The 26,549-nt window shown below is 38.3% G+C and overlaps 4 protein-coding genes across 7 annotated transcripts; 3 read left to right on the top strand and 1 right to left on the bottom strand.

Moving 5' to 3' along the window:
• The first annotated feature begins 4,852 nt into the window (after positions 1-4,852).
• LOC112182489 (ethylene-responsive transcription factor RAP2-7) lies at positions 4,853-8,326 on the top strand. Of its 3 annotated transcripts, none has more exons than XR_005799425.1 (10): positions 4,853-5,680; positions 5,900-5,925; positions 6,025-6,055; positions 6,154-6,241; positions 6,340-6,512; positions 6,648-6,736; positions 6,825-6,922; positions 7,088-7,201; positions 7,492-7,566; positions 7,885-8,013. XR_005799425.1 is itself a non-coding variant. In XM_024320982.2 (10 exons), the coding sequence occupies exons 1-9, from the start codon at positions 5,172-5,174 to the stop codon at positions 7,504-7,506; spliced, it is 1,143 nt and encodes a 380-aa protein (XP_024176750.1). In that variant the 5' UTR covers positions 4,855-5,171; the 3' UTR covers positions 7,507-7,524; positions 7,885-8,025. The 3 variants fall into 3 exon arrangements, 2 of the variants coding, with proteins under 2 accessions (XP_024176750.1, XP_024176749.1); XM_024320982.2 differs by having other exon boundaries at positions 4,855-5,680; positions 7,492-7,524; positions 7,885-8,025; XM_024320981.2 differs by lacking the exon at positions 7,492-7,566 and having other exon boundaries at positions 4,876-5,680; positions 7,885-8,326.
• A 1,930-nt stretch (positions 8,327-10,256) lies between these two features.
• Positions 10,257-14,071, bottom strand: LOC112170110. Its single transcript, XM_024307278.1, has 6 exons — positions 14,054-14,071; positions 13,411-13,592; positions 12,914-13,000; positions 12,428-12,683; positions 11,045-12,262; positions 10,257-10,904 (listed from the first exon to the last, which is right to left on the bottom strand). Exons 1-6 carry the CDS (start codon positions 14,069-14,071, stop codon positions 10,257-10,259), a joined length of 2,409 nt encoding a protein of 802 aa, XP_024163046.1.
• Positions 14,072-16,763: 2,692 nt separating this feature from the next.
• Positions 16,764-20,030, top strand: LOC112182889 (protein RETARDED ROOT GROWTH-LIKE). Its single transcript, XM_024321450.2, has 7 exons — positions 16,764-17,225; positions 17,386-17,497; positions 18,499-18,658; positions 18,821-18,969; positions 19,056-19,207; positions 19,489-19,603; positions 19,704-20,030. The coding sequence occupies exons 1-7, from the start codon at positions 16,801-16,803 to the stop codon at positions 19,842-19,844; spliced, it is 1,254 nt and encodes a 417-aa protein (XP_024177218.1). The 5' UTR covers positions 16,764-16,800; the 3' UTR covers positions 19,845-20,030.
• A 209-nt stretch (positions 20,031-20,239) lies between these two features.
• LOC112182621 (protein NRT1/ PTR FAMILY 2.7) lies at positions 20,240-26,064 on the top strand. 2 transcript variants are annotated; one of them, XM_040512427.1, is made up of 6 exons: positions 20,240-20,466; positions 21,813-21,910; positions 22,062-22,223; positions 22,358-22,575; positions 24,469-25,004; positions 25,155-26,064. In XM_040512427.1, exons 3-6 carry the CDS (start codon positions 22,100-22,102, stop codon positions 25,969-25,971), a joined length of 1,695 nt encoding a protein of 564 aa, XP_040368361.1. In that variant the 5' UTR covers positions 20,240-20,466; positions 21,813-21,910; positions 22,062-22,099; the 3' UTR covers positions 25,972-26,064. The 2 variants fall into 2 exon arrangements, with proteins under 2 accessions (XP_040368361.1, XP_024176894.2); XM_024321126.2 differs by lacking the exon at positions 21,813-21,910.
• The last annotated feature ends 485 nt before the right edge of the window (positions 26,065-26,549 follow it).

Here is a 26,549-nt window from a genome sequence, read left to right as displayed (position 1 = left end):
AGTGTTGGTGGCGCCACCAACATGGCCAGAGGCGTTGCCTCCCTCTCTCTTTCCACGTTTACCTCTTCGGTTCCGTGTTCGCCTATTTTGGCGGTTACCTTCCCAAGTAGAGCGATTATATGGATCAGAATGTCCAGAAGTATACCTAAGATTAGGGTTTCGCTCTTGGCGCCCTCTCTTAGAGGTGCTACTATAATTGGATTCCGGAATATGCTCTGTTTCCACGAATCTCGAATTATAGTTCTTCACAAGGATATTGTCATGCTTTTCAGCGACATTCATAGCTCCAATGAGCTCATGAAACCTTGTGATCCGTCTTGCATATACATCGATTCGATAGTTCTTAGCAACCATCAATGCAGAGACGGGGAAGGTAGAGAGAGTCTTCTCAATCAACATCGCATCTGTGATCTCTTTACCACAGAATTCCATTAAGGATTTAATGCGAAGTGCTTCCGAGTTATAGTCAAGAACTGACTTGAAATCACAAAAGCGGAGGCTATGCCATCTCACTTCTAGGTCAGGAAGCAAGGAGTCACGGACGTTGCCAAATCTTTCTTCGAGTGAGACCCACAGCGTTCTGGGGTCTTCTTCATTCATATACTCGTACTGGAGCGAATCATCCATATGACGAGTCATTAGGATGATGGCTTTCGCCTTATTTGCCTCTAAGGCTGCTCTATTTGCTTCCAAAGCTTGAGCTTGCTCAACAGTTATCACGTCCTGGCTAGGCTCGAGAATCATATCCAAGATTCCTACAGCCTTGAGATGCTGGCGGATATCACGAACCCACCTGTGATATCCAGAGCCAGTTGTTCCCAATGGAGCAAAGTCCAATTTGTTCAGGTTACTCATCCTGAAAGAGAACAAGAAATTAGGGTTAGTTTCGGAGCGAAAAGGGCTACCACGAAAAACTTATTAAATTTCTGAGCGTAGTAGCTTCCAAGAAATTAGGGATTTTTCCGAGCGTAATCGCTTCCAGGAAAATCCGATTCCAAGAGGGGTTTTGGATTAGATCGAAACAATGATGTATGTGGTCGATTGTTTTCTTCTCAACAAACTGTAAGTTTGGAGGACTCTACAAGCTCCAAGCTTGGAGTGAGCACGAACCCCCACAGTTCGGCTTTTGGTCTCCCCTATAAAGAAGAAAGGGGGGGTAGAAGAAGGGATGTTGGAAGTCCCTGAGAAAAGAAGAAGAAATTGAAAAAAAACTTCAAAAACGGGAACTTTTAGTAAACCATACCTCTTAGGATTGCAAATCGTATTCGATCCTCGTTGTAGGATTGCAGAGCGTATTCGATCCTCGTTGTAGGATTGCAGACGAGCTTCAGTCCTAGGCGAATCAAACTTGTTGAAATTCGGAGCAGATTCGCTTCTGAACAGCTCCCACTCCGATTGGTGTACAGGTCTCAAAACCACTCCAATTGGGCTTAAATTTGGAGGTCAGATAGAAGAGACGGAGGTGAACAACTTTGATGAAGGAAGAATTTTTATCTGAAGTCCTGAACTAGACGTTTCGGGGCTTGAAAACTGACTGATATGCACATGAACGAGCATGCTGAACAGCTCCCACCTCGAATGGTGTACAGGTCTCAAAAATACTCAAATATGGCTGAAATTTGGAGGTCAGATAGAAGAGACATAGATGAACAATTTTTATGAAGAAAGGATTTTGATCAGATGTCCCGAACAAGATGTTTCGGGGCCTGCAAGAAGCCTGATCTGCACAGGAACGAGCGTGCTGCTGTGCTGCAGGGGGCAGCAGGCGTGCGGCAATGCTGCAGGGGTAGTAGGCGGCACACGGGTGCGCAAGGGCTGCAGTGGCAGCGTACGGCATGGCTAGCAAGGGCTAGGAGCTTGCGGTAGTTTTGGTGAGAAGAGTTTTGGTTTTTAGGGCTAGGGTTAGGGCTCGTGCTGATAACGTGTTGTAGAGAAACTGAAATTGAGAGAAATTCGCTGTGTATTCTCATTGATAATAGGGGCCTCTTTATATAGAGGATTACAATGCATAGAATCTTAATCATACAAGGAAATTAATTCTACATTGATTAGGATTCTAGATCCTTCTAATTAAATCCTATTACCACTAGGTCAAGTAACCTAGAGTTTGGGCTAAACACAAATTAGGTTTTCCTTGAACAAAATAGACTCTTGAAGACTTGAACATATAACAATAACAAGATAAAAAATGGTAACAAGATAGAAGATGAAAGCTCAAAGCCTGGTGCGAAAACGTAAAACTATTTCTGATTTTTCTCATAATCTCTTGGAACTAAAAAGAGGAACACGTACAATTAATACAATACAGAGTAGGAAGCCTTCCCAACAACTATAGAAAATTTAGAAACAAGAAGAAAGACGAAAGCTACTTGACCCAGCCAGCCGGCCGACCGACAAACTAAAGTCGACATTGACCTTGAATATTGGATATATATTCTGACGTTGTAACACATCTCATTGGCTACAAGTACAACAGTTTTCTAGATCTCCATATCCCAAAGATTGCAACCATATATATGATTGAGTTGAACAAGGACGAGCAATTAAAACATGGTGAGCAAGAAAACGCACAGTAAAAAATGTCGGGCAACTTTCAACGTCCCACATGAATATTAGGGTACATTTCTGATCATTAGTCCCATGACAACACCATTTCATTACTTTAAACAAAGAGAGAGCTTTAATGTTTGACCCAACCATATCACTGTATCAGAATGGGGGGCTAACCCTAAGTTTATCTGAAATTCAACTTTTGATTCTGAGAGAGATGAACTCTCTGGTATGTGTGTACTGTGTAGTATACACAAGGTTACGTAATTGCTTTTGTTAGTAAAATAAGAGAAAGAAGTAGCTAGAAAAGAGAAGGAAGATAACAGTGCATGCTTTTGCAAAACCGTCGGTCATCGGATCATGTTTTTAAGGAAAGGAAAAAATCCCGTATAAGAAGACCGTTCATCGTCCGACTGCCAAAAATGCAATATTATCTTGCAATAATAACAAAAAAACAGAGTGATGATTATGCATTTCCAAAGTTTTTCTTCTCATTCACTCTTGTAATTAACTTATAATCTTCACTTTTGTTTTAATCATGACTTTTTTTTTTTTCCTTATTTAAGAAGAGGATCAAAGGATTTCACTTATACTCTTATGGTGACTTGAACTCATGGCTTCGTACTTTTTTTTTTCAATACTAAAAAGATTTTAAGTTCTTCATATCTAAATTGTTCACGTGACAGTTTTTTAATCAAATTACTTGAAATTTATATAATTATAAATTTTTGAGCTCTCTATTTACAATTTAGATAATTCCACGCACACCTATAGGTTTGAACTCTATAAAACTCCACTTTGTTAGCTCTAACCAAATTCGACCGACCAAAACTCACGGTCCAAGACCACTCTATATGCTACATGTGAAAAACACCCATTTTCATTTTTCACATTCACATTACCATGGAGAAAAAAACACTACTAGAGCCAGAATCATTTGTGGTGGGGAAAAGGCCAAAAACATTGCTATACATATCATTACTATATAGTTTTCATCACATTTTCTTTGTTCTTTGGGAAGCCTTGTACCTTAGCTACTTTAGGTGATTACCAAGCTCTCCAACTGTTGGATTTATTGAATCCCTCTAATTCATGGGACCAATATTAAATGAAACACACGTAATAGAAAAATAGATTATAAATCCGTGGTCCTCCATGGTGAAAGGTTCAACCATATATGGTAGTACACATAGTCAAGCTTGCCTATGATCAATTTTGCCATTATTTTTGGTCATCTAGACTCTGATATCTCCGTCCATATCCTTGGAGGTTTTGGACCAATCCCCTCTTGCCATTTGCTCCTCAAGGTCCCATGCATCAAGATATGAGAATCTTCCTTTTTTTTTTTTTTTGAAGGGTTTGAATATGATACGACGCATGGAGTGAGAATTCACAGAGGGATTGACCGGCCAAAATTGTTGAACGCGGCCACTGGCCAAGCATTCGGATTCATGTTGACTTTCGACCACTTCCAATTAAGGAAATATCTTTTTAACATTGGACCTGACCTCTTACCCTCCTCCTTATTTTGACTGTTCCTAGTTTCTAAACATTCCTTTTCTGTGAATCTGAATTCTTGGAGTCAGGTTAATGGTAATGGGGTTTTACTATGTTGGTCAGGTGAAAAGACTTTTGCTTCTGAAATCAAGTTATTGCTTTGTGCACTAAAATGGTCTCAGGATGCAGAGAGATCCAGAATACCAACAAACTTTTCTTTGCTATATTAAGGGTGAGGAGAGGTTGGTGATAATGACATCACAGAACAATTGACATTACCTAAAATTAATGTCATAAAAGATGATAGTACTATTTTATTTGATTGAAGATCTAAAACCATGTTCTTTTCTTTAGTTTCGAACAAAAAGTACACACATTTTGTCTTAATTAAATCATGTTGCATGAGATTATGACTTAAATTATTCCAAGTATTTACGTCATCGTTTGAAGTTCGAGTAACCCTCTCAAACTGTGACTTAATTTGAAATTAACTACAATAGATCGAATTTGCAATGAAAATGATACCATCTATTTGATTTGTCCATGAAAAAATCTACCTGTTCATATGCCTAGAGTGGAGTACAAGCATTTTAATGGCATGTATCCTGTCCAATAATCAATCCAGCATCTTTATGGTGTTTTCATGCTTTTAGATTAGCTCAAGTCACTTCACCTAATTAGTACTAATACCACAACTACCTAACAATAGTGAAAATCAATTCAGGAAGAGAGAGAGAGAGAGAGAGAGAGTTTAACTTTTAACTTCCTTAAACTCTCTATTGTCTCCTAGCAATAATAATCACATGGAGATGAAAATGATTCAAGCAGAGAACAACAAAACACAACAAGGAGGCCCTCTAAATATATAATAATGCGAAAGTGGAACACAAACAAGTGTAACAGCTCCTCAAGACCTTCACAGCTAACACGTCCCTCCCTGCCCCATATCTCTCTCTCTCTCTCTCTCTTTTTAGCCTTCACTTTCTTGAACCAGTTTCTCATGCCATATTTGCTACCTCATCTTTATTCCTCCTATCCCTGAAATTGGTCTCTGCAACTCAGTTCTGGGTTTCGAAGATTTTAAGGATCACAGCTCAAGAACCAGAGGAAAAGAGTAGACAGATATGTTGGATCTTAATGTTGATGTCATTAGCTCTACCGTTGATCAATCCAGTTACGATGATAAGGCCAGAGCTTTGGAGGCCGAGAAGCTCCGAGAAGACTCCGGCTCCTCAGACTCCTCTGTGGTCAATGCAGAGGAAGACTCTTACTCCAACAACACCTCCCCATTCATCTTTGATATTTTGAAGAAAGACAAACACGGTCTTTGCAACAACAAAGAGGACCAGATTGTCCCCTCGCCTGAATTTGCTACAAGGTCGCTTTTTCCGGTGACCGGAGACGGCGGAGGAGGAGGAGGAGAGCTGGGACTGTTGGCCTCGTCAAATTCGACATCGAGGCCTCAGTGGCTGAACTTGTCGTTTGCTGAGTCCGGCGGGCAGGCTGAGCTGAAAGTTGTGCAGCAGAAACAGCAGCAGGCCCGGAAAAGCCGCCGGGGGCCGAGATCTCGGAGCTCTCAGTACCGGGGAGTTACGTTTTACCGGAGGACTGGCCGGTGGGAATCGCATATATGGTCAGTGTATACAAAAGTTATATGTATTATATATATATAATATATATATATATATATATATATATATATTTATGTACTCTCTATACAATCTTCTACAACTCTGTTCTCACATTCGATTTCATTGTGGTCTACATGAAATTTCTCATGCTTAAGTGGTTACTAATCTATGTATAATGATTTTAATTTTTTGTTTTTGTTTTTTGTTTTGTTGTTGTATAGGGATTGTGGGAAGCAAGTTTATTTAGGTAAGTAGATCATACCATTTTCTAAATAGAAATATTGGTTATGTGTTGAGGGGTTGAATCTAACTTGAATTGGGTTATGTTTTGGTTTTTGTTATATAGGTGGATTTGACACTGCTCATTCTGCAGCCAAGTGAGTACATATGCTGAGTAATTTTAATTTTCTGATGAACATGTTTTGTTTTGTGCTTATTTTGTTCAATTTTGCTAAATTGGGTCTGATGATTTCAGGGCGTATGATCGAGCTGCAATCAAGTTTCGAGGAGTTGATGCTGATATCAATTTCGTGCTAAGCGATTATGAGGAAGATTTGAAACAGGTATAGAATGGAGTCATGGTGGGACTTGAAATTTGGGGGGGGGTCTTGGTCTGTCATGTCAATCTTTACTAATCTTCTGTACTATGAATGTTTGGCAGATGAGGCATCTGAACAAAGAAGAATTCGTGCACGTGCTACGTCGCCAAAGCAATGGAGCCTCTCGTGGGAACTCAAAATTGAGAGGCGTGGCGGCAGCGGCAGCAGCAGCCGCTGCTGTGCCTAAAATTGGTCCATTCGAAGTTCGAATGGGACAATTAATTCCTGGGAATAAGTGAGAACCGAAACTACCCCACTTTAACTGATGCAAAATTTCAGCCACATTGGTTGTCCTTTTGCATACTTTTTTTGTTTTTGTTTTGAGAATGGTCTTTTTGCATACTTAACTTTATTGGTTCTTGGAATTCAGGTTGATCAAATGTAATGGAAGGGAAGGAGTTGCCAACTTTGATCCTAGTATTTATGAAGGGGCGGTAGTAGTAGATGCCAGTACTGAAGGTAATTGAAACCAATGTCTGCTCTTTCTCATTATGACATATTCATATATAGAATTGGTACAATGAAATTGGTATTTCTGTAAATGCAGGCAGTGGTCACAATCTTGATCTGAGCCTTGGGATTTCTCAGCCTTCTACTGGCCAAAAGAGGAAAGCCTTTGAAATAAATACCAAAGAGAAGCCAATGGTAAATCTTAATCTCCCAATTTTACTTTAGAATTTATGCATTCATGTTATTTTCATTTGTCGAGGATATTTTCGGAATGCATGAAGCTAATGACTTGAGACAGTCTTTTTCTTGTGTGCAGATTCTTATTATGTAATTGCTGATGAGTAGTGCCTAATTTTACAGGTTAATGGCTCTGCTTCTGCAGCTGGGGGACAACCACTTAATGCTACAGCAATGCTATCCAAGCATCCTGCCTTGTATTCTGAGATATATCCGGGTTTCTTACATAAAACTGAGGTACTACTCGACATTCCCTATTGTATTAGGAATAGATGGATAGGCATGCACACTGCTATTGCTTGATCTGCATTGAAGTATCATATAGAGGAGAGAGTTTGAAGACTAGCCTTTTATGCATCCACTAATCATGTGCCATTTAGACAATTTTTTTAGCTAGGATTGAAGATATAACCATCAGGCAGTGTTCCAACTCTCTCCTTGAGTAGTACGTAAACCTCATCAAGTAATGCTTAAACATCAGCAAGTAGTGCTTGAATCCAAATGAGTCTCTTTAATGCCTTTTGCAGGATCCGAATCCCTAATCTGGTCAAATTTTTGAGGTAGGAAACAAAAGGCTGAACATTTGCTTTGGATAGTGCAGGGTTAGGCTACTTTTTATGACCTCCCACTTATCATTGTCCTCTATTTGACTGCATGTTCTCACTAGATTGAATGTAGCAGTAAACGACAAGTAGTGCTTCTGATATCTGGCTTCAATCATGTTATAGTTCATCTATAATGCCATGATGTCATAGAATATACAATTAAGGTTGATAGGATTTGACATCAAAAAATCATGATAGGAGTTCTTAATCCATGTATGTGAAATAATCCAATCGGCTATTTTGTTCTGTAAAATGCATTTTAAATTATGCAGCGATATTGAACTATATGTGCTGATCAAACTTTTTTGATGGCAGGAAATGGCAACAGATTATCATAAGAGAATCCAAGCGGTTTCTTCACCGAGGTTTTCAAACTGGGCATGGCAAATGAACGGAAACAACAACAATGTTACTCCAATGCAAGTGTTCTCTATTGCAGCATCATCAGGATTCTCATCTTCCATAGCTACCGTACCTCCATCAGCCACTAACCAGCTTCCACCAATTCTCCAAGACAATTCTACTTACAATCTGCGCCACCCTTTTCCCACCAGTTTGTAATTGTGCTTTAGAGAAAAGGCAGATCTTGACAAACACTAGTGTGTAATGTGCAGAAGTGCTATTGCTTTGGATGTGTATCATATTATCAAACATATTTATATATATAGATTGCTGTTATCCAACTATTCCTTTGTAAACTGTTACATATGAGCTTCAGTTTTGTCAATTAAATAAAGTGTTGCTATCCTTGCCATTACATAGCTAGCCACATTAATACTGGATTAACCTTAATGATTAATAACACTTAGATGCTGGGAAGAAAAACAGAAGAAAACAAATGTGTTCATCTTGCAAGCTCTTTCTGATACCCATGTACTAAGCGCTAGACGCAAAATGCTTGCCTCTTAACCCAAAAATGACATTGTTTTGGATGTAAGCACAAGATAAAAAAAAAATATCCGCAGATAATGCTATTTCGGCAGGGTATAACAAATTTTTCTGTGCTGGACTTCTTTAACTTTGTAAGGAAGTAAATTTTTATGGAACTCAGATATATCAACGCCAGACCTTGTGACGGAAGGCTTTCATATCAATGTTGCTAAATAATCTGTCATGTCCGGTCAACTTCAATCTATTCAAGTTGCAAGCTGGACAGAGAAGTGGTGGTTGGTTTCTGATGCTCAACCTTTTTAAACCCATACGAGAATCAATGGAACATTTATTAAATTCATTTCATTTCTACAGCTCAACTAAAATCTAGTCCCTGTTATTGTGATTTTGATTGCTAAAGCAGTGTCTTTTAGTTGCTCTAGAAACTACCACAATGTGCACATGAGGACTAAGAGCAAAATCCAAAACCAACCTGTCCACCCATTTGGGTTTGCAAAGATTAGATAAGCCAATCGTAGGTAACGTATGCTCATTTTTTGCTTACTCTTTTAATAACCAGATCATAACAAGAGTTCGATTCTCGTTCTTAATTCTCTCATTTCATTTGCGTCCATATTGGAAAATGATGGAAACTACGTACACCTAAGCTAGTTAGGAAAGAAAAGCACCACCACAGAAGGAGAAGCACACACCAATCAATGACTGCCAGCTACCAAACAATGGACAGAAAAATACAGCAATCATGTGGATGCACTTATTTGATTGGATGTCTACATAATGGAGGAATGTAATATCACAAGTAGATCTCTATGTTGTGTGTATAATTGAATACTGAAATCTTACATGATGTATGCTCATTATTAGCTTAATCATCTAGTACCTCGATCACAACAAAGAGTTCGACTCTCATCTTTTCTTTCCACCGAATCAAGAGAAGTTTCTATAAACCAGTTGATTTGGCTCAACTCAATTTGTTTCATCGTGTCCATAATGGAAAGATGAAAGCCATAATTAAGCTAGTTAACAAAACAGAAAGCTTCATATATCAGAGGTAGAACACTCACCATCCTTCAAGCCATTCAATCCCAGGGAGTGTTAAAAATGCAGCATTCATCAAGTGGATGCATTTAGATATATACATATAAATCAAATGGATGAATGTTCTATGTGTGTCTGTCTACCTATTATTAGTCTTGTCTCTTGTAATTAGATAACATTATAAGTCGGATTAGTGTGAACACAAATTGTCCACATGTCCCATTTTTAATAGGCACAATGCAAATATTATTCTTAACTCAATCACTTAATAAGCGCATTTGTTTAAAACATGTGAGATCAGTTGCTGTTAACTTTGATAGAGACCTCGGCCACATCCCAATACATATTCGCCAAGATCAACCACATCCTCATCTTTATCCAATCTTTGGCAGCCAATCCCAGTCAAAGCTGGCCGTCTACAGCAAAACCCATACATCTCCGACCAAGTCCAATGACATCTTCCTATAACATGCGTCTTCCTCCTCTACATCTGAAGTTTACTTGCTGTTCCCAAAACATCGTCTTGTTTTCATAACCAGGAGCAGATCCAGGATTCAATTGTTGTCTAGGCTAATTAGAAGTGCACAATTTTTTTTTTTTTTAGAGGTTTGGAACCCAGTGGGAGGCTCGGAACCCAGTGGGAGGCTCATCCTCACGCCTTTATTATTTTCAATCAAAACATACAACGGAGGGGACATAAAACCAAACCCCGTAAATTAAAAACTACAAGCATACATTTGTTGTAAAACAACAATAAATTAACTAAATCGTACCCTCCGAGGCCCACTCACTTCAAACTCAGCAATCACAGAATCATTATCAATGCTATTGGCAAATTCTTTTTCGATGTAGAGAACCATCAAATCATCAAAAAACTCATCTTCCATCTTATTTCGAAATTTGTTTTTTATGATGGTCATAGATGAAAATGCTATCTCTGTTGTTGCTGTAGAAACTGGCAGAGTCAGCACAAGACAAATCAATCTATAAATCATAGGAAAGAATGCTGACTTTCTTGATTCAACTAACCGCCGACACAAATCAGACACAGTAGTTGTGTTGGCAAATCTTGGATCCTTCTGAATATATGCTAGAAAATACCCACACTCCATATCTAGAGCAAGCATATCATATGATGTAAAATCATGAGGATAAAACTTCAAAGCAAGATTGCAAACATCTTCACATTTAAATGATCGAAAATTATCACGTGGATCTAATGTAGCACTAAGAATAAGGAGCTCCAACGAATTATCTGCAAATCTACTATCCAACTCGGTCAACTGAAAGTCTATCACAGCATTAAGTGTATTGACCCGATAATAATGCTCATTTGTAATATTTTGTTCACAAGTCCTTGTACTTTTCTTGTAAGGAGCAGACATATCTGGCATAATAATATCATACTGCAACAAAATAATTCAACCTTCATAATCAAATCATCCCAACCATCTTCTCTCATATCTTGAAGTTTTGATTTTGTTATTGAAAGAAAATTGAGAGCATTGAAGATGTCTATGACTTTTTTTTGCAATGACTGACAAACAAAATCAGTAATCTTCATGACATCATGCATCAAAAGCAAGCAAAAAATAAAATCAAAACGCTTCATTGCATTTCCTACACTCTTTGCTTCTCCTTGTACTTTATTTGGTCCATTTGCAACCAAATCTGCAAGAGTTGTTTGGGTAGCTCCAAATAACTTAATCAAACTTGAAATAGAGCGGAGATGTGAACCCCAACGAGTAGCCCCTGCTCGTTGCAAAGTGCAAAGCTGATTAGCACCTCTACTAGTCTCAAGTGCTCCAGCAGCCACTAAATCTGCAATTTCTTCTTCTCTGATAACTCTCAAAGCTGAATGTCTTTTTGCAGAAGAATCAACAAAATTTACAATCAAACTTAGAGTTGAAAAGAATTCCCAACTATCATGCACCCTTTTAGCTGCAGCATTTAAAGTCAATTGTAAGCGATGAGCAAAACAATGAACATAATATGCATATGGACACTCTTCATGAAACAAAGCTTGTAAACCATTAAATTCACCCCGCATATTGCTAGCACCATCATATCCTTGCCCACGCATATTTTCTACTTGAAGATCATATTGAGTAAGAACTTTGGATATCTCATCTTTTAGAGTTTGAGAACAAGTGTCTGCCACACTAAGCACTTTGAAAAACCGTTCTCTAATAAACCCATCACAATCAACAAATCGAAGAATGATAGTCATTTGTTCCCTATTAGATACATCAACAGCTTCATCAACAAGGATACAAAATTTGGCATCTCCCACTTCCTCCCGAATCTTGGTTCTAACTTTGTTACCAAGTATATGTAAAATTTGTTTTTGAATAATGGGAGAAGTATACTTGGCATTCCCATGAGCATTTTGTAAGACTCTGCGAATATCTATATTCATTCTTCCAAAGGAATCCACAACCGCATTGAAATTGCCACCATTAGATGAATTAACCGATTCATCATGGCCTCTAGAAGCACATCCTTGGCGTGCCAACAACCTTACACTCTCTATAGTAGTAATAAGCCGGAGTCGGTTATTTGCTACTTCTTGTGATGATTGTGTGCTAATCACCCTTTCAATATGCTTAGATGGGTTTCTTAGTGACTTCCACTTGTGCATGGCAATATTATGTGGGGAATTTAAGGCTCCCATGTGAGAGACAATGCCAGATTTTTTTGACATAACATTTTTCCAACCTTGAAACCCATGCTCAATAAATGCGCTGGATGATGGGATGGATAACTATCAAACAAGAAACAAGGGAAGCAAAATGCTTTGTCCAACTCTGCGGAATACTCAAGCCATGCACAACCATTCTTTGAACCACTTAAGATTAAATTTTTTACCTTGACCTCCGTCAAATGATAATGGGTAACTACTTAAGTGAGGTTGATACGGTCCTAAGACCACATAAGCTCTTCGAATATTGTCACGCTCATTCAAAGGGTACTTGCATATTGGACGCCGTATTCCTGGATCACGTTCTAGAGAACTAACATCAAAACTTTCTTCTCTCTCAATTCTTTCATTATGACACTCTTCTAGTGGAATAGATGGAGAAGGGTTTAAAGGGACATCATTAACAGAATTCTCAGTCACATTTCTACTCCTACTCCCACTCCCACTTCTAATCTCATCGACACTATCACTTGATGGAGTACCACTTGTAAACTATGACAAAAGATCTGTCATTATATTCAATACCTATAATATTATATAGATACCACCATTAGAATTATACAACTATAACTAATTATACATTACTATTAGTTACTAACTAGCAGCAGACTTTAATGTCTAATGGATTTAATATGTGCCTCTTTAACATATATATAATAACATATATATAATTCTAATGGGTTTGTGAAAAAATATAAAGTTAGTAACACTAACCAGATGGAAAGGGCATCAACAGCAATCTCGATATTATGCATAAACCCAGACACTATCACCAAAACTCTCAAATAAAAACTCTCCAATCTGCAACACAAAATGCACATCAATAAATAAATCACAACATAAGCCAAAGAAAGCATCAAGAAATCCTAAAGCCCAACAAAATTACAGAAGCTCATTCACTTATTGTTACTTGATTTTTTTTATTTTTTTTAGTCAGTAATTTATCATCAATTGATCAACTAAAAATAGTTAAAAACTTAAAATATAATCATCAATTGATCAACTAAAAATAGTTAAAAACTTAAAATATAATCATCAATTGATCGATTCATCAAAGCCTCATAGGCTATCCACGGATCCACCGATTGACCAAGTCACCGAGAGACGAGAGCGGAGAGTCCGAGACCGACCAGGCGTCCAGGCGACCATGATCAAGAATTCAAGATCCTCACTTCCTCAGTTTGGCAGTTCCTCACTCCTCAGCGGCTCACTTCTCAGTTCGGCAGCTCTCTCTGTCTTTGTCTCTCTCCGTGGCTCCTCCACTGGTAGCACTGTAGCAAACAGAATTGGCGACGACGAGACTCTCGATCTGGGCCGACTGGGCAAGACTCTCGATCTGGGCCGACTGGGCGAGACTGCGACTCTGGGAGAGGAGATCTGGGATTATGGGAATCTGGGAAAAACAGAGCAGGAAGAAGTGGAAGAACTAAGAAGAATAATTTGTGTGAGTAGTGAGTACTGAGTTGCTGTGAGTCTGTGAGTCAGTTTGTGTGAGTGTGTGAGTGTGTGAGGCACTAAGGCTGCGAGCCTGCCAGCGGTGAGGAGCTGCTGTGATGGAATTTTTTTTTTGTTTCTTTGGGCTGGGTATGGGCTGAAAGGTAGACATATATATATATACTTAGGGGTTTTTAGCCTAAAATCTTGTCTAGGCTCAAGCCCATAGAGCCTTCCATGTTGGTCCGCCCCTGTTCATAACACAGTTTAATCTAAATTTGCAGTTAGTAATAAACCATCTACTTATAAATTTTAGTTTCTTTTATCACCATGTTATATGGGATTATCCAACCTCCAACAATCCAACAAGTTCACTATTGTTACATAGAAAATCACTTTTGTTATCTATATTGGATTAACCTTAGTCCAAAGTGCCATTATATTAAGTTATTTTCCAAGTTATAATCTCCCTTTGATGTTTTGGCATATTGAATTTGAGGATTACTTTCACGGTTTCTCTAGTATTTACATGTATAGATCAAAACTTATATCCCGAAGAGGTTATGCCAATTGGAGACACTCTTAATGAATCTTTAGTTTTAACCATCTGTGATAAAAAAATTATTGATTTTTTTTTTTGAAAGAAAAATTGCATAACACAATTGGGATAGTTATATCAGATATTAGTACATTGGATGATCATTGTGGTCTGCCCTGACCAAACTTGAAACGCAAGAAACAAAAGCGCGTTCATAACTAAATATGAGCTACCTAAAAATATTTCCTAGGGTATATGTAAAAAAAATGATTTGAACAAGTGAAAAAAATGTCCTCACTTCCCACATTAAGAGGTCCTCCACTTCCCACATTGTGGTCTACCCTGACCAAACTTGAAATGCAAGAAACAAAAGCGCGTTCATAACTAAATATGCGCTGCCTAAAAATATTTCCTAGGGTATATGTAAAAAAAATGATTTGAACAAGTGAAAAAAATGTCCTCACTTCCCACATTAAGAGGTCCTCCACTGCCCAATCTGGATAATCCCGTGGTAAAACAATAGCAAATACTCTATATCCACCTCCAAATTGAACAAATGGCATGGATGAAAAAGAACGGCGAGCAAAACTCAGCCAACTAAGAAAGTCTCAACTCGAGAAGAGTTCAACTTCTTTGTGTCAAAACATTGCACTATGAACTCAGACTTGGGAGTGACTAACTTCTTCATATCAAAAGATTGTAATATGAACTCAAACTTGGGAGTGTTTGTCCGATGAGCCAACATGAGGATTACTGACTATTATATGTGTTGGGAAGGATATATCAAGCATAAAGTCATGCTATACAGTGCTCGAATCGTATATTGTCCTCTATGGTAGCAATATACGTTTACCTCGGATTGAAGAAGAAGACAGATTGAGTGAAGATGGGCCTAACCATATACAGTTAGTTAAGTTGGAAGAATTGGAAGGAAAAGTGATATTTTTATTCTATGATCCTCATGCTGTCGGTAGAGAAGTTATGAACAAATGGCTAAAGATATGAATCAAAGGTATTGACATACAAGGACATGGACACCCTTTAACAGAATTAGAGGGAGAGTATTATATGCACATAATGGTTTTTAAAACACCCGAGGATTGTTTAGCTTTTCTGAAAAATGCACAACAAAATACCCAGCAAACCTCGATTCCGTTTTCTAGTAGATGATAGGGTTTCCAGTATCTTGTGCGTGAGAAGAATAAAATTTTGGTGGTGAGACAGACTTTAGAAATGTTAAAATCTCTGGAAATTTCGGAGAAGATGAAGAAGAGAATGGCTGCTTGAACCACCAATGGCACTTTGAAGATCAATTTCTGGATTTGCAATAGCATCTATCTTTCAAAATATGATTGGATTTGGGTAAATTGTAATATATGCAAACTCTTATTAACTTCGGAGACTTTGGCATCAGATGCCGCCGCAACTGGTGGTTATGAGAGCGATTTGCTTGTTTATGATTTTGAACAATTGAGATCTTTCAAAAACTTAATTATTTTGTCTTTTCTGATAAAAAAAAAAGATAAAAAAACTCAGACTTGGGAGTGACTATGGATTTTATTTTATTTTTAGAATAGCTAGAGGAGACTTAAGTTTAGGAGATTTTGTCGGGATAAGGCTTGCAAAAGTCGAGTAGTCGCAGAAGTAAGCTGTTAGACTCGCACGCACAAGTATCTCGAGGTTTCGCCATGAAAATTTCACGTAGGTAAAGAGTATATGTGTTGAGCGACCAAGGACTTAATAACCCCCTCCCCTTAAAAATGGCAGGCTTTGGGTAAGTTTAGATTGTAGAGTCTTGGTTGGCGACCAAAACTTTCAATCAGTCTTGTCATTGATAAGACTAACAACACTCTTTCCATTATCGATAATGGTATAGGCATGACTAAAGCAGGTAAATGAATTGTTGATTGTGTCGTAAAGATCCCTTATGCATACACTCTAATCGTCCATCCAGAGGAATATATGCTTCTAAAAGATTTTTTATACTGTGCCTAATCCCAAAATTCGCTCTATACATATGACCAACAATCAAGAATTCTCTTTCTTTATCATCAATGTTGCAATTGAATCAATATCTCGTATTTCTTGAAAAAGCGATTCAATTGATGAGATGTGGTATGATACTTACGAAATCAATGATATCAATCTTAGTGATATTTAAATATATTTTTTTAGAACGTATTGTAAACGGGACCACCGCCCCATAGCATGCGTTAGCATGACAAATCTCACTTGAGTATCAGCTAGCTTGTTAAAAGAGTTGCAAAAGAAGTACAAAACATACCTCTAGTAACATCTGAACTCGTTTACCAAACTTCTTGTCAAGCAAAGAGGCCAACTATTGATTTAGCTTAGTGGGCATCATGGATTGTCGCCATACCAGATTAGTTGTGGTTTGGGCTGAATGAACCTAGTTGGAGTGATTCATTTCTTCCCAGAACAAAAGTACAAAAAAATCAAAGAAAACAAAGAAAAGGTTGATTTAAAATACTAGATTCTTGCTGCTCAAGTTAAAACCCAAAAATCAAATAATTAAAAACCCCTCTAATATTTGCCCAAAAAAAAAAAAAAACTATATAAGAAGAACAACACAGTGTGACAGTCACTCTTCTCCCCCAAAAAACCCAAAATGCGGCGCGCCATAGACGCTCACCTCAAGACCATGCGTCTCTTTCCTCCCCTCTCTTCCTTCTCCTCCTCTTCTCCTCCTTCTTCTTCTTCCACGCCTCTCTTCTCCGTCCGTACATTTCTGACCCTAGCCCAGCCGCGCTCCGTTTCCAATTCCGTCTCCAAAACCCTAATTTTCCACTCAATCGCCACTCCTTCCTACACTTCCTCTTCTTCCTCCTCATCGATTCCCAGCCTCAGAAGCCACAGACTTGGGCCGGCTATTGGGCTCTTTGCCGTGCGGTGCGTTTCGACGGCCTCGCCGGAGAGCAGTTTGGACTGGAACGAGCCGGTGTCCTGCTCCGAGGTCGGCGACGGCAGCAAAGGAAGTGTTGATAAGGATGATAAGCCCAATATTCCGGTCAGAGCTTACTTCTTTTCCACTAGGTTTGTGATTTTGGGTTTTCAAATTTAGTAGCTTTTTTGTTCTATATGTTTAGGTTTTGAAAATGCGGAGGGTTGTAGTAGTTTTGGGTGCTCAAATTGATTGGTTAAGAGTGAATTAGTGTTGTGGTTTCTTAATTTTGTATGTGTTTGTGAAATGTAGTGTGGATTTGAGAAGCTTGGTGGAGCAGAACAGGCTGAATTTCATCCCTCCTACGTCGCGAATGACCAATTATGTTGTGTTTAAATTCGGGGAGCTTACCAGGTCTGACAATGTAAGTTTGCCATCATTTCGGTTCTGTTTAAGCAGAGCCATTTAGTATCTGTTTTTTACTTGATGCAGATGTTAATTATAGAACATGGATGTATGTGTAGGGATTTAGTTGGGGTATGCCGTATGGCATGACATGTATATTTAGACTCACTAATTCTTTGATTCAATTGGCACATGATGAAATTTTAAATAGAATTGATTGTCGTAATTGATTGCAGTAACATAGGGTGCGGTATGTATGGAATGCCTTATTAATCATTCTGCAAAGAGAAAGGGTTTTCTTTGTAGCTAAATTTGCTGCTGGACATTGTTTGCACATCTTTTAGGCTTCTTATAGGCGCTGTTGGTTTATGTGTCCTTTTGCAGCATGTTGTGGGTTTGCATGGTTGCCTGACTAGTTGTACCCTGTTTCTTTTCTCTTCTAAATAAAAAGACTTAAAAGAAATGTGGTGTCTGATTGAATTTTAGGTCTTACCTCTCCAGTTATTCTTCACTTCTTAAAAACCACTTTAGATTGTTTGTAATTCGTTGACAACTTATTAGTTCCATGACACAAGTATAACGTGCACAAGTACTCTCTCTAAGATCTACAATGACTGCTCTACTAGCTTAAAACTATCACATATATAATCTCTTATCACCAAAGTTATCACAGCAAATGAAAGCAAGTATATTAGCTCTGCCTCTGGAAGACACCAGCCAACCCTAAATTAAGCAATGAAGGTGTACCACCTTGTTGTCCTTGCATTTTGTTGAAGATTTAGCAAGATTTTTGCTTGTCAAGATTGTTAAATGTTGTTGAAACCTCAGTTGACTGAAAGGCTGATTTTAATTCTTCTGTCTTAGCTTAGAAAGGGTATATAATACTTCTACTCATCTGGTACCTTGTTATCATAATTATTTCTGTAGTGTCTGGTATCTACTTGCTTTCTTATGCAGTTATGCGGACTGTATTTTCTCTATGTTAGTAAATAATAAGTTGAATGCATTTTTTTGTTTCAGGCTTCGGGTCCTAGTTTAAGTGGGAGCGACTGTTGCTACATGGTAGTTTTTCAATATGGGTCCATTGTCTTGTTTAATGTTGGTGAACATGAGATTGATGGGTACTTGAAAATTGTGGAAAAACATACATCTGGATTGCTACCTGAAATGAGAAAGGATGGTGAGGTTCTTTTCCTTAATATATTATTTCATGAATGTTGTTAATACTCTACTGAAATGTTTCGCTTTAGCTTTTTAATCTTTCCTTTCTTTTAAAAATTTCAAATATGTAAGCTTTTAGTAATATTTTTGAAATCTGAATTTGATTTTGTTCTGAAATCAGAGTATGAGGTGAGAGAGAAACCAGATTTAGACACATGGATGGAAGGCGGATTGGATTACATAATGTTGCAGCACTTGAATACTGATGGTATTCGTACCATTGGTAGTGTTCTTGGTCAAAGTATTGCTTTGGATTACTACGTCCGCCAGGTATTTCCCTATGAGCTTTTGGAGATTCAACTATGTGACAACATTTATTGATGATTCAGGCTCAGAAGTTTTGTTTGTTCTTTTAGGTTGATGGAATGGTTGCAGAGTTTACTGACATTAATCGTGAAATGGAAACTACTGGAAAATTTAAGATGAAGAGGAAGAAACTATTTCAACTGGTGGGGAAGGCAAATTCTAATCTTGCTGATGTGATTCTTAAGCTTGGACTTTTTGAGAGGTAAAATTTTTAACTTATAGTATGCGGTTCCACAAATACTGCCATGGCTTTTCTTATTTTAAGTTGTTGTTAAGACAGTGCGGGCAGTGAACCAAATTCTGTCACATTTAGCACTTAGCTTTACCAAGCAGCATCTTAGCTACAGTTATTTCAAGATTCAGTTTCAGGGGATCTCTATCATAGAACTGAAATATTTCAATGAAAGATATATCCCATCTTTTGCAAGATTTTTGACTTGGTGCATCTTTGATCCAACTCATGATAAATTGATTAATTTACAGATCAGACATTGCCTGGAAGGATGCCAAATATGCTCAGATATGGGAATACCTCAGGGATGAATTTGAATTAACTCAGAGATTTGCTAGTCTTGACTTTAAGTTGAAGTTTGTGGAGGTACAGGAAACTTTATGCTCAATACTTGTTACTGAATCTGAAAAACTGCTGTTCAACTGATAAAGATGTTGTAAGTGACATTTTGTTCTATCCGTTGCAGCACAATATTCGCTTTCTTCAGGAAATTCTTCAAAACCGGAAATCAGATTTTTTGGAGTGGCTCATCATTGCACTAATAGGTGCTGAGATTATGCTCTCTCTTTATGACATTCTCCACAGATCAGCACTCGCTTCACTTTAGCACTAACGTTGTGTGAGATATGCATGAAGTCAAACATGTCCTTGCTGAATTGTCCTAGTCTCTGTATATCTTACTGTATACCTCAATTTTGTTTCGGTTTACACTTGATTTTACCAGTTCAATGTGTAAATTTGAGTTGGTCTTATGATTAAGATGATCGCTGATCTTATAATAACATTATACTCGTGTCAATGTGTAATTATTTCCCTTGTAGTGTGGTAGACCATGCAATCATCTCCCTTTCTGGGGAAGAGATTACCAAATATTATAATTGAAAGGAAAAAAGAGGAAAAAGAAACCAAATATTTTTTAATTTTAAAGAGTCAAAAGAAACCAAGTTGATCCAGTAAATACATACCACTAGGCCACCTTCAGTAGCTTAGTTCTTTCGTTTCTTTCCGTTCCTTATCGGTTTCTTTGCTTCGTATTTCTTCCTTCCTCGTTGTCTTTAATATATGTTTCAGTTCGACAAAGAATTCATGTAATGCTTCAATATTGAGGACGCATTAAGGAGACAGCGGGACACGGGGGACTTGCTTTCTAACACAGCCGGGGTCACTGATGTTCAATTTCGTCATCTCGCGCTGAACATTGCTCGTGAGCTGCATTTACAATAACCCTAGTAAGTCATGCCATTTGGTTATGTGATGTGAAATCTGAGGGAGAATTTGGTAGCTGTGACAAAAACTATGAAAGCTGAAATATATAATGACCAATAACACCAAATAGGAACACAATATTGGAATTTGAAGTTCGACCAAATCATGATGACAGAAATTGATTTCATCCCTCGTCTTTGGATATTAACACGTTTGAGACATTGGATTTGGAGGTGACTGTACTTTGATCCCTCTTGACAGTACAGCACTACTGCCACTCAAGTGCTTCCCTTTTGTTTTTTGTTTTTTTTTTTTCCACTGTACTTTGATTCCTCTCGACAGTACAGCACTACTGCACATTCAAATCTACGATTACTCGATCGTTCCTCTTTTTTTTATCTCTGATTCCTTTTACTTAGCTGTCAACCTTCCGATTGAAATCAGACGGCACTCACCGTCTGATTTCTGCTGACCAGGGATTGTGTGGTCATTCACCGTCTGATTTCAATAGGAAGGTTGACAGCTCTCACCACAGATCTCATCACTTAGCTGTCAACCTTTCGATTGAAATCAGACGGTGAATGACCACATAATCCCTGGTCAGCTGCTGACTAGGGGAACGGGACTGATAGATATATGAAAATGTTCCCCTGGTCAGCAGCTGACCAGAGATTGTGTGGTCACTCGTCACTCATCCTCCGATTGAAATCAGACGGTTGACAGCTCTCACCACAGATCTCGCTCATCACTTAGCTGTCAACCTTTCGATTGAAATCAGACGGTGAATGACCACACAATCCCTGGTCAGCTGCTGATCAGGGGAACAGGACTGTATGGATATATGCAAAAAAACAAAAAGAGAAGGCAAATTAGTGTACCAATGATGATAGACTAGCTGATGCATGTGTGACGATATACACAGCACATTTTAATTAGTATTTAAACATGCATGCGTTCTATGTGCATAATTATTTAATTAGTACACCATTATGATAATGGTTGTAGTCAAAAACAAAACGATGGAGCAAACAAACCATTTTCTAATGCCTTTGCTCTGTATGAATACACTTGTCTGTGTTTTATTGGAAGTAAAAAGGTTGTCAATGAGAATCATCAGTGCATCATTGTGATAATGGTTGTAGTCAGAACGATGGAGCAAACAAACCATTTTATAATGCCTCTGCTTTGCATGAAGACACTTTTCTGTGTTTTATTCAAAGTAAAAAGGTCGTCGATGAAAATCATCTCGCATCTATAAAATATTGAAGTTGGCATAGATAATGTTTTTTTAGTTGTAAATTTGCAATGTACGTACGTCTTCTATATATAACATTAAAATTTTTTATTTTTCTTTTTTCTTTTCGGATAGATATATGGGGACCCAAAGGAAAAAACAAGAAATTGTTAGCCAATGACTGTTGCAACTTTCCTGTATCTAAGGACTTCACACAGGTCATCTAACACAAGGTTAGTAACCTGTGGAGGAAGTTGCTCAGAGTAGATAGCACCAATTTGATATAGTGTTACAGTGTTTACTTTATAAGTGCAAGGTCCTGAGTGATCCGACTTACAGACTATTTTGCATATATATATATATATATATATATATGTTGATCAGTGAGGGAGAGAGATACAGAAAGCTGTAGAGAGGAGAGAATGGAAGTTGAAGGGAAGCTCTCTACCCACTCCACATCCAAAGAAGAAGAAGGAGAAGTTCATAGGGTTTGTGATGAGAATCAGGATTCTAAAGGAGGCTGGACCACCTTTCCCTTTGTTATTGGTTAGTTAATCCCCTCTTATTTTCTTGCTCAACTTAATTAATTTTCTTTCTAATTCTTTCTTTTGGTGTTAATCGTGCATATACTCGGTTACACTTCTCTCATGATATATTGGTCATGTTTTTTTGAAGCACAGCAACTGTGTTGGGTCTCTCAGTAGCAGTCGGCGGGTGGGGAGCAAATTTGATAGTGTTTCTGATAACAAAATTCAATGTGAAGACCATAACCGCTATACAGATCAATAACATCATCCTTGGTACGACCAATCTCCTCCCCATCGCTGGAGCCTTCATCGCTGATTCATTCTTCACCATATTTTCTGTCGTCAGTGTCTTTTCCTTCATTTCTTTACTGGTAATCAATCATAACTTCAGCTTACCGTTTACCATTTTACATGTTGTGAGAATGATGGAGAAAGTCTTTAATTTATATGGGGCGATGGTAGAAGACAACCTTACTCCACCGAAAATTTTCTTCCTTATATTAAAAAAGTAATTCCCCTCATCTTTGTTCAATATAAAAAACATAGGAAAAATCGTCTGTACAGTAACTGACGTGTTTGACCAATTCTAAACATCTTGACCTCATGTTTAGAAAATATCATAACGGTACCTGAGATTTTGACCCCGACGAAGAATGGTACTTGGAGCCGGTAGCTCCATTACAAAAACTAATGGCTGACAAATTTTGATCATTAAATGACCACTTCACCCTTTAGTTTTTGTTTTCTTTAGTTTTTTTCTTCATCATATAATAATAAAAGAAAATATATATATATATATATATATATATATTGATTTGTCAAATTTTATCTTTCTACCCTGTAGATTAAACTAGATGCGTAACGAGATCGTAGAAATTTTCGGAGGATTTTTCAGACACCCGAACTATTTTTGATGATTTTTGGAAGTTGGTAAGAGCAAGTTCACCCGTTGGGTCACCGGGTCACCTACTATTCACTGCTTTTTAGTGTATATGTTTATTCTCTGGGTTACGAAATACACTGTGCCCATGACCCAGGGCACGAAAGACACTGTGCAGGTCACCATGGTAACCTAGAAAGTGATCCAGGGTGACACATGACACGAAATACACTGTACTCGTGACCCAAAATGTGAAAATAACACTAAAAAACAGTGAATAGTGGGTGACCGGTGACCCAACAGATGAACTTGCTCTAATATCTAAAAATATAATTAAAAATAGAAATTAGAGGTGGTTTCATCTGGAGCGTCCATTTTAATCAGCATTTGATCTCAGCCGTCGGATTTTAATATATAAGTTGAACTAGCTTGAGAAGCACCAAATTACAGCCTAGACCGACCTCAGTCTCGACCCGTTTTGTAGCGACGGCAGATCCGATGATATCTCCACTTTCCAGCCATCTCACGATGTCAGACCGACGTCGTTCGACTCCTCCAGATGTCGCGAACCGGAGCCCCATCGTCCCTGCTCCGAAAGACCGACGATGGAGGTAGGAAGAAGCCCGAAAACTTCTCCGGTTCGCAGGCAAGTTTTCCCATTCCGACTACGTCGTGGCGTCTCACTGTGTCAGAAGCTTCCTTTCGACCTTGCCGACCTATCCATGGTGTTGGTTTGTCCAGGTGATAAGGCATGAGAGAGAATCAAAGGGGAGAAGAATTTTGGGATTTCCGGCGAGTTTCCATTTTTTTGCCGACCAATCTGTTTTAGTTTGCTTGCAATTATTGTCTTTTGAAGATTATGCTTTCTGGGTTTTGATTGTTTCAGTGTATAATTGCTAGATTTGGCTACTATGATTTGTTGGGCCACTGTGTTCTTGATTCAGAATATGCTTTGGATTATGATTTTTGTGTGAAATAAATAGATGGGAGAGATGGCCGATATAGATTCATTGATTGAGGGAAGAGAAATAGAGTAAACTGATAGCGGAGTGGTTAGTCTCAAGACTCCAAACTTGAATAGCTAGAGAGAGAGAGAGTAATGAATTAAGACATGAAAAGACAAAAATATCTTTTAGCTGTCATTTTTTGTGCTGGAGTTAACGGCTTCAGATACAATTGTTCGGTTAGGGTCAGAATCTCAGATACCGTTTTGATATTTTCTGAATGAGCCAGACTTCAGGTATTGTACAAATGATTTTCCCCATAGGCATAATATTCAAAACTATTCCATCACTTGTGAATTTTTATACATGTATTATATATGTATATATCGTAAACGTAGAGCAAACAACGAAATCATTTTCTCTTAAACCTTCATCATCAGGGTGTGATCATGTTGACCCTAATCGCAATTATCCCTTCCTTGAGGCCCTCACCATGTTCAATTGGCTCACTTATGACATGTCAAGCTCCATCAAAGCTTCAATACTCAGTCCTATATGCAGCATTATCACTAGTTTCACTAGGACTTGGAGGCACCCGCTTCACAATTGCAACCATGGGAGCAGACCAATTCAACAATCCGAATGATCAAGAGGTTTTCTTTAATTGGTATTTTGTGGCTTTGTATATGTCCAGTGTCTTTAGCGGCACTGCCATCGTATATATTCAGGACAACGTGGGATGGGGATTAGGGTTTGGAATTTGCTGCATTGCAAATGGTGTGGGATTGGGGGTGTTCTTATTGGGGAAACGATTTTATAAGCAAGTAAAACCAAAGGGGAGTCCATTCTTGAGCATAGCACGAGTATTGGTTGCAGCAATTCGGAAGAGGAAGATGTCATCAGAAACTTCAACAGAGCCTGATTACTATTATGGCGCAGGAGCAATGACTGACAATCCACCAACTAAGAGTATCAGGTATGATATTTTAATTTATTAAATAATTAGACAATCTTACCCAAAAAAATAAAGAACAAAGAATAAACTAATTAATTAATTAGCTGTATTAATTATGCAAAGATTGGTTTTCTGGGCACATATCATAAGAGTACAATTCTTTCCATGCAGATTCCTGAACTGTGCAGCCTTGAAAAGTGAAGAAGACAAACAATTTGTAGGCTCGTATGGAAACAGATGGAGGCTATGCACTGTGAAAGAAGTAGAAGACCTCAAAACCCTGATTAAGATCATGCCACTGTGGTCTACTGGCATCTTCCTAAGCACACCAATAGGCATTTTAAGCAGCCTCACTATACTCCAAGCCCTAACCATGGATAGACACCTTGGTCCACACTTCAAAATCCCTGCTGCTTCATTCCTAGTGTTCGCCCTCTTAGCCACAGCCATCTCCATCTTTATAATTGACCGCTTCATACTCCTCAAGTACAAGAATCTCACTGGACGAACTTTAACACCGATCCAGCGAATAGGGATCGGTCACATCATCAACATTATTTGTCTAATTGGGGCTGCCCTAATCGAAAGAAGACGACTTGGAGTGGCAAGATCACATAGTCTTATGAAACAACCTGGTTCAGAGGTGCCCATGTCCGCCTTTTGGCTTGTGGCACCGTTATCTGTTATGGGAATCGGTGAGGCATTTCATTTCCCTGGACAAGTTTCATTTTGCTATCAAGAATTTCCAAAATCATTGAGAAGTACATCCACTGCAATGATCTCATTATTACTTGGAATCGGGTATTATCTTAGCACTGCAGTCACTGATTTGGTAGACAAGACTACGAATTGGTTGCCAGATGATATAAATCAAGGGCGGTTGGATAATGTCTTTTGGATGTTGGTAGTGATTGGGGTGGTGAATTTTGGTTACTACATAACTTGTGCTAAGTTTTTTGTGTCCCAAAAACAAAATGTTGGGCAATAAAATTATACTGATATGGTATCCATGTCGATCTCAACGTTGCAATATTGTTAAAGGACCCAAAAATTTTTTCGTCACGTACGGAATTAAATGAAATGAGAGTACGTAAGAATAATGTCAAAGTCTTCTTATCATGACTACGTACAAACCCATTCAAGAGCTATTTGCTCCAAATTATATAACCCAATTAAGATTGAGCAATAGCACTCTTCTCTATCCACCACCACCACCACCACCACTATCCTATTAACAACATTCCATACATGCATGCATGCATGGGGTGCGGTCCGATGGTCTCCATAGCACGTCAAAAATTGAAGCTTCAAGGAAGAGTGGATGGAAATGATCGTAGTACTGATTTACTAGAATCGACCTCCTAGCATAAATTTGCACCTTGGGGTTTAGTCCGATTCCGTTAAACTGATGTTGAAAATAGAACACGAGTCACATCATACAAAGCCTCTAGTGAAGTCGATCAGCAAGCCATTTTACAAAGGGTACGTAAAAAATGCAAAAGCAATGACTAAGCTCTAGTCAATAATTTCTTATTTGCCGGTGCGCTGTGACATATTGCTAAGTTA

This window comes from Rosa chinensis, chromosome 1, assembly GCF_002994745.2.
Source record: "Rosa chinensis cultivar Old Blush chromosome 1, RchiOBHm-V2, whole genome shotgun sequence".
NCBI lineage: Eukaryota > Viridiplantae > Streptophyta > Magnoliopsida > Rosales > Rosaceae > Rosa > Rosa chinensis.
This window is presented reverse-complemented; position numbering and strand designations above follow the sequence as displayed.